Source organism: Mya arenaria, chromosome 16 (genome assembly GCF_026914265.1).
Source record: "Mya arenaria isolate MELC-2E11 chromosome 16, ASM2691426v1".
NCBI classification, from domain to species: Eukaryota; Metazoa; Mollusca; class Bivalvia; order Myida; family Myidae; genus Mya; species Mya arenaria.
The window spans coordinates 6,594,425-6,602,797 of NC_069137.1; the positions used below are offsets into that span (position 1 = coordinate 6,594,425).

At 33.1% G+C, this 8,373-nt stretch overlaps 1 protein-coding gene across 1 annotated transcript; it reads left to right on the plus strand.

The window, feature by feature from the left end:
• The first annotated feature begins 270 nt into the window (after positions 1 to 270).
• LOC128221354 (uncharacterized) lies at positions 271 to 3,603 on the plus strand. Its single transcript, XM_052929951.1, has 2 exons — positions 271 to 616; positions 3,521 to 3,603. The coding sequence occupies exons 1-2, from the start codon at positions 303 to 305 to the stop codon at positions 3,567 to 3,569; spliced, it is 363 nt and encodes a 120-aa protein (XP_052785911.1). The 5' UTR covers positions 271 to 302; the 3' UTR covers positions 3,570 to 3,603.
• Positions 3,604 to 8,373: the final 4,770 nt, after the last annotated feature.

Consider the following 8,373-nt stretch of genomic DNA (forward strand, 5'->3'; position numbering starts at 1 on the left):
CAGAACAAATTTGTCAAGTCGTCGGTAGGATTAATCAGCTCAACCATTCAGTAACATTAACATTGTTTATTTGTACCGAAATATCAGACGAGTACAATCCGTTGAGGAATCAGATGGTGCCTCCTCCAAACACGTCACTAAATTATACCAAACATATAACGATCACACAGATGAAGATATCGGAAACATTGTGTTTGTATGTTGCTTCCAGTGCAATTTATTATGGATACACGTGTACGATATCAGAATGTGATATACTGCCCAGTGAAGTACCGCATGCAGACAATCTTCACTTTCCCCAGATGGCTGCCATCCACTCACCTGCTCATACAGCAAAACTCACCTTTTATGTCGCATCAATACCACAACACGTAGTTGAGCGTCTCGCCTGCCAAGCGAAAATTTCTCGACATTTGGTTGAGTGTGTGTTAGACAAGTGTTATGTAGGGCCTCCCCCGGATGTCTGGTCATTGAAGGAAAGGATGGAGGAAGACCCTGCCATTCAGCTCGAGAAATTCAAGTTCGAACCAAACAACGACAAGCCCGTCTGTGGATGGCCCGAACGTTATAAACCGGACCAAACATGGGACATCCGTTTTAAAGCAACCGTAAAGAAGTAAGTTAGTTCACGTTATATATATTTTAATTATGTTTTATATAGCCATTCTATGCTTTATTTAAGCACGTACAACGGGAACGTTTTGCAATAGCCATTAAAAGATTATATTGAAATACTCTCGAAACTCAGTGGCTATTCCCGGAATCGGTCAAAATACTTCGAGCCTCGAGAATATCGAGTCAAGCGGAATTTCTTACTGAATGTGTATTTGTCTTTGGTACATTAGCGAACGTCTTGTTTAACTCGTTTGTTACTTGCTACGTTATGTCCGCAAGAGAAGAGTATTTATTGGAAATATTTATCGTACAGTTCGCAATATGACGCATTCGATATTATGAAAATAGCATTTTTTTTTTAAGCAATAGCAGTTAAACTATAAATACCTCTATGCAATAAAGACGCAATATTTATTCAGTGAGTAACACCTTAACATAGCTTAAGTTGTACCGGGTCATTCTCTAGATTGCTCAGCATTTGACCTTTGTATGAATTCTAATATTTGTAGAAACATTCCGAGCTTTATTATATGTGAATAACGCCTTATCAAAATACATTGAGATTTACAGATGCAATGACAAAATTTAGATGTTTGTACTCATGCCAATCATTGGCAGAAATTGGATTGATAGCATGTTTGCCCAAATTTGATAATAATGATGATTCCCCTCAAGTAATTCTAATCGATTATGGCATTGTGCTAAATGAAGCCAAGGAAACAAGTTAAGGTGTGAAATTCTTACATGAGCCCGCGAAAATGACATCGAGCCAAATAAACAAAACATAATGTAAATTCATAGTAGGTACCGCGAAAATGACATCGAGCGTGTAAAGATATCACGATATCGAGCCATCCGATTGAATTAAATATGAACACATAGTAGAAAAATGGTCCTCTTAAACTGTTTTGAGCCAAATATATGATTTTATCGAGTCATGCAATATCGAGCTATGCAATATCGAGCTATGCAATATCGAGCCAACGAGTATATCGAGCCATGCAATATGGAGCCAACGAGTATATCGAGTCATGCAATATCGAGCCAACGAGTATATCGAGCCATGCAATATGGAGCCAACGAGTATATCTAGCCATGCAATATGGAGCCAACGAGTATATCGAGTCATGCAATATCGAGTCATGCAATATCGAGCCAACGAGTATATCGAGCCATGCAATATCGAGCCAACGAGTATATCGAGCCATGCAATATCGAGCCAACGAGTATATCGAGCCATGCAATATCGAGCCAACGAGTATATCGAGCCATGCAATATCGAGCCAACGAGTATATTGAGCTATGCAATATCGAGCCATGCAATATCGAGCCAACAAGTATATCGAGCCATGCAATATCGAGCCAACGAGTATATTGAGCTATGCAATATCGAGCCATGCAATATCGAGCCAACAAGTATATCGAGCCATGCAATATCGAGCTATGCAATATCGAGCCAACGAGTATATCGAGCCATGCAATATCGATCCATGCAATATCGAGCCAATGAGTATATCGAGCCATGCAATATCGAGCCAACGAGTATATCGAGCCATGCAATATCGATCCATGCAATATCGAGCCAATGAGTATATCGAGCCATGTAATATCGACCCAACAGTAAACCGAGCCATGCAATATCGAGCCAACGAGTATAGTCTGTACGGAGTTTGCAATTTTAAAATGAAATTTTTGCAGGTATATTTTAAAATATGAATGCAAAACCTTATAAAAGGTGTGGAATACATTAGCGTATTGAGTATCTTTGTGAGTTTCAATTCTTTATTAGAGTTGCACCATTACAGATTAAAACAACATTATAGATGCAGTTTTTAAAACAATGCCACATATAATACTTACGACCATGAGGACAAATCATTTATTTTTTATTTACAAATCCTAAATCGTATCTATTGTTTTTAGTGTTACCCAGATCTATCGTGGAATATTGCCGAGCCCACAGTTTTTTCATGCACACCGATGGACATTTCCGGTTAGTTTAGCCATGCTTTGAATTCCCATCTGGAACCCCATGCCAGATGAGTCACGCGCAACAACGCGCCACTTCTTATTTTTTGCATTGTAATGTTAATAAAAAGTACATTGTGTCATTTCAATATAGCGCAAATAAATGAATAAGTAAACGGGATTTAATTAAAAACGCGATCTTTAAAAGATCCACTTGATCCACTTGATATTAACAGTGATCTTAATATACTACGGAAATTGACGTCAGTAAGAAACGTCGTACGCGCTTTTGTCAAAATGTGCAAAAATTCGTTTTCTACATAAACATTTCAATGAATTAAAAACTTAAGGTACGCACCAAAACTATTCATGTCTTTTTTCCGACAAGCCTAGTTACCGACTTAAGCGCGTGACCTTCGATCGGATATTTCAATCTGGACCGGAAACACATGATGGATATTAATAGTGATGACAGTGATTGTAACGCAATCGTTGACTGTAAGGCTGATTCCCTGGTTATTAATATGCGAATGCGTTGGGCGGATTAAAAACAAATATATAAAATTATTACAAACAACCTAACACTATGATACCGTTTAAAACTCTTTTTTTATTATAAGAATGAAACACAGTTAAACATCTGGGGTGGTATTCAATTTGCAACTTAAGTTAATCATAGCGTCATACATCATTTACTTCAGTCACTGTATTGGACAGTTATAAATAACAAGTAATCCGATTAGCTACATCGTTCTTAAATCCAATTAAATAAATGAATACCAGCCCAGATGTTTCATAGTTTAGATACACACTGATCTGAAACGACTTAATAAGCTAATAATGATATAACTTGTTTGTTTGAATAAAAAAATACTATTCTTTAAAAATAAAACGCAAATCAAATTATAACCCAGCTGAAATGTTTCTGTCGATTCAGGTGTGCACACGCTGAGTCCACTGCAGAGAAGCCCGAAGTTACGGAATAAACACGCATGTAGAACGGACGTCGGAATGTTTGACAACGTAAGATCACCATGGAGAGTTCATTCATGCTAAGTGTTATTAGAACGCTTTACACAATTAGTGCCTGCATGGCGACTTAGAGTTCAAAAAGGCAAAGTGTAACAACAGAATTGACACAATTGGTGCCTGCAATGGGGATACTAGAGTACACTCATGCAAAGTGTAAGAAAACAATGTGCACAATTTGTGAGACTGAAATGTATTGGGAATTGCTTTTGTAGATACTTAAATTACAAATTCATTTTAGCATAAATTTCTGTAAATACTCTCTTCATTTGATAGTTTTTTTCACAAGGTATAGACTTGTCCCTTTATTTGAAGCATATGTATCGTTTTTTAAAAGAACTTTTGAAAGATAATTGCTTAGTTTCTTGTTGATAGAGTGATGCAAATATGTGTTATAAATTATAACAACTCAGGCACATACGGTGAAAACAACAAATGTTATTTTTTTCCATTTGCCCCCACTCCTTTATTAAGAGTCACCTGCTGCATTTTGCCCCCGTTATCAAGAGTTATATTGTGTATTTTGTTCCCCTTGGTCAACAGTTATCCTTTCCAATTGGCCCCTTTATGAACTGTTATCTTTACCATTTTGCCCCTTTATCAAAGGTTGTATTTTTTATTCGCCCCCCTTATCAAGATTGTTTTTTTATATTTGGCCCTTTTTTATAAAGAGTTATATTTTCAATTTGGACCCTTTATCAAGAGTTGTCTCTAAATTTAGCCCCCTTTTTCAAGAGTTATCTTTTATATAAAACCGTTTTTATCAAGAATTATCTTTTCAATTTTGGCCCCATTTACAAAGAGGTATATTTTCTATTTTGACCAATTAATCAATTACTTTATTTGGTATCCTTTATCAGGAATGATCTTGTCCATTTGGATCCCTTTTTCAAGACTTATCTTTACCATTTTGCAACCCGACCTTTATCAATAGTTTTTTTTTTCTCTTTGGTCCCCTTTATCAATTAACACTCTAGGTGTTCTTGGATACCCACGTTGGTATTCACCATTGGTTTCAATAACATCCCAAGGCTGACATGGGACATTTATAATAATACAAAACTTTCAAATAGATTTATGAGTAATCAAACGATTAAAATACCTCTCTTTCATAACTACATTCAGATATCATAGAATAACAATAGTGTGTTTTAAGATTACATATACAATATGTATCATTGGAGGAAAAGAAGCAAGCAAAAGCGTGTATAACATACTGTCTGCTATATACATTTTTCCATGATTGATTTTCGTTTTCTTTTATTTATACATTCATGGACATTGTTTCAATATCCTTTATCAATCAGTATCTATTCATACAGAAATAATTGTGTCGTTATGTTCCTATTCATAAGTTCTGAACATAATAAATGATAGTTGAATGTTTGCTTTGTACAATTTGTACATATGATTTTTGAATGAAAATACGTTATTTTGAACTAAAAACACCAAGAAATGAAAAAAAAGTTCGTACTTCTGTGCACATTTTGATGCATTTTGTGTTTAATATATTACTTACAAGAATCTTAACCCTAGATTTCTAATTGCTATCAATTGTAGTTTTCTTTTGTAAGTAAATAATAGTAATACGTAAGCGGTACGTGAAATGAAAGATCATTGTATGATTATAAGAAGACGTAATATTAACGTAGGCTTATGGTGTCTGCAATTAATTTACTTTTCAATGGTTAATAACCATAATGTTAAGTTTATAAGCTTAGCAGATGGAACAATAACGTTAGTTAATGGTGTCTGCAATTTATTAACTATTCGCATATTAATTACGATATTGTTCACTTATTGAAATAAGAAGACGTAATATTAACGTAGGCTTATGGTGTCTGCAATTTATTAACTTTTATAAGTTAATTACTCTATTGTTCAATTACTGAACGTAGTAGATGGAACATTAACGTAAGTTAATGGTGTCTGCAATTTATTAACTATTCGCATATTAATTACGATATTGTTCTCTTATTGAAATAAGAAGACGTAATATTAACGTAGGCTTATGGTGTCTGCAATTTATTAACTTTTATAAGTTAATTACGATATTGTTCAATTACTGAACGTAGTAGATGGAACATTAACGTAAGTTAATGGTGTCTGCAATTTTTTTTTTTCCATATTAATTACGATATTGTTCACTTATTGAACTAAGTAGACATAATATTAACGTAGGCTTATGGTGTCTGCAATTTATTAACTTTTATAAGTTAATTACGATATTGTTGAATTACTGAATGTAGTAGATGGAACATTTACGTAAGTTAATGGTGTCTGCAACTTATTTTTTTTCCATATTAATTACGATATTGTTCACTTATTGAACTAAGTAGACGTAATGTTAACGTAGGCTTATGGTGTCTGCAATTTATTAACTTTTATAAGTTAATTACGATATTGTTCAATTACTGAAAGTAGTAGATGGAACATAAACTTAAGATAATGGTGTCTGCAATTATTTGTTTCCATATTAATTACGATATTGTTCACTTATTGAACTAAGTAGACGTAATATTAACGTAGGCTTTTGGTGTCTGCAATTTATTAACTTTTTATAAGTTAATTACGATATTGTGTACTTATTTAACTACGAAGACGTATTATTAACGTAAGCTTATTGTATCTGCAATTTATTTACTTTTCATAATTATTGTGTTTCGACATAAGGGTGTTTTAGAAAAAGGCTAAGATTTTTTTTTTCGAAATATGGCCAAATTTTAACTGTCTAGGCCACAATCGTTTACAAGTTTCAAAATGATGTAAGTGTCTTTTTTTATTCAGTCTTATACCGTTCATAAAAGAAAGATATAACTTTATTGGATAAAGTCAAATATTCCCAATCGTGAATTAAATATCCATGCTTTGGAAGCTTTCATAACCCTTATTGTGTTATAATAATGTTGTAAAATATAAGTGCTGCAAGCATGCTGTGTTAATGACCTCTGATATAGACACAATTCATAGATGAAGAAATTAAAGTCTATGTATGGACGATGTGTAATTATTCCGTTTTGTATTGAGTGGACTAGTGAGTTTTAATTATGTGTATTGATGGTGTGTATTTACTATAAGCGTGATGGTGTGTATTTACTCTGTGTTTGGATGGCGTGTAATATATTTATGTGTGTATGGTGTGAATTGACTCTATGTATGAATGGTGTGTAATAACTCTTTGTATGCATGGTGTGAAAAAATCTATGTATGCATTATGTGTAATAACTCTATATATGGATGGTGTTTAATTACTCTATGTATATACGGTGTGTAATAACTCTATGTATACACGGTGTGTAATAACTCTATGTATGGATGGTGTTTAATTACCCAATGTATAGACGGTGTGTAATAATAGTTTTTGGATGGTATGTAATAACTGTATGTATGGATTGTATATAATAACTCTTTTTTAAGATGGTGATTAATAACTCTATGTTTGCATGGTGTGTACAACTACATGTTTGGATGGTGTGTCCTAACTCTTAATAAGCGAGTATGTTTTATCACTCTTTGTATGGATGGTATATATTAACTCTTTTTTTAAGATGGTGATTAGTAACTCTATGTTTGCATGGTGTGTAAAACTATGTTTGGATGGTGTGTCCTAACTCTTTATAAGGGATTATGTTTTATCACTCTATGTATGGACCGTGCGTAATAACTCTATGTATGGAATGTTTTTGATAAAAATATTTTTATGGTGTGTAATAACTCTTTTAAAATGGATGATGTGCAATAATTGTATGTGTGGGTTCTGGGTAACAGCTCTATGTTTGGAGAGTGTGTAATAACTCCACGTATAGGTTGTGTGTAAAAAATGTGTGTATGGATGATGCATTCTTACTATATGTATGGATTAAGTGTTAAAACTGTATGTATGGATTATGTGTAATAACTCTATGTATGGATTATGTGTAATAACTGTATGTATGAATTATGTGTAATAACTGTATGCATGGATTATGTGTAATTACTGTATGTATGAATTATGTGCTATAAATGTTTGAATGGATTATGTGTAATAACTGTATGTATGATTATGTGTAATAACTGTATGTATGGATTATGTGTAATAACTGTATGTATGGTTTATGTGTAATTACTGTATGTATGGATTATGTGTTATAACTGTTTGAATGGATTATGTGTAATAACTGTATGTATGATTATGTGTAATAACTGTATGTATAGATTATGTGTAATATTATATATATAGATGGTTAACATAAACTATATGTATGAATTGTGTGTAGAATTATGTGTATGTATGATGCATTCGAACTATATGTATAGAGTATGTGTAATGAGTATATGTACGGACGATGTGTAGTAACTATGTATGGATTGTTTGTAATAAGTGTATGAACGGACCATGTGTAGTAACTTTTCATGGAGTGTGTGTACTAATTTGTCAATAAAGTGGAGTCGTATTTTAACTGTAATAATGGACATATCTAGCTTTGTTCAAAAATAACTATAATTATAGCCAATAATTAAATAGTTGAGTATGATATATATCTTGTTTTCAGAGATTGAACAAATGTGTTTATGTGGTGTGTATTGCTACTAGAGATTGAGTAAATGTGTGTGTTTGATAAACATTGCTATGATAGATTGAATAAATGTCTGTGAATGATCTGTTTGTAAAGTTTCATTTCTTATAAAGCGCGACTTAATGGGCATTTGACCTTATGTAGTACTTTCTAGATGGCACTTATTTGGTTTTCTCCAATACAGAATTGCAAAATCGTCATGATT

What these genes read in the sequence shown, in the direction of transcription:
- LOC128221354 (XM_052929951.1), top strand. Translation starts at nt 303, where the DNA reads ATGGCTGCCATCCACTCACCTGCTCATACAGCAAAACTCACCTTTTAT. An exon ending in TTTAAAGCAACCGTAAAGAA is followed by an intron (nt 617 to 3,520) that starts GTAAGTTAGTTC and finishes CTGTCGATTCAG; the next exon opens with GTGTGCACACGCTGAGTCCA.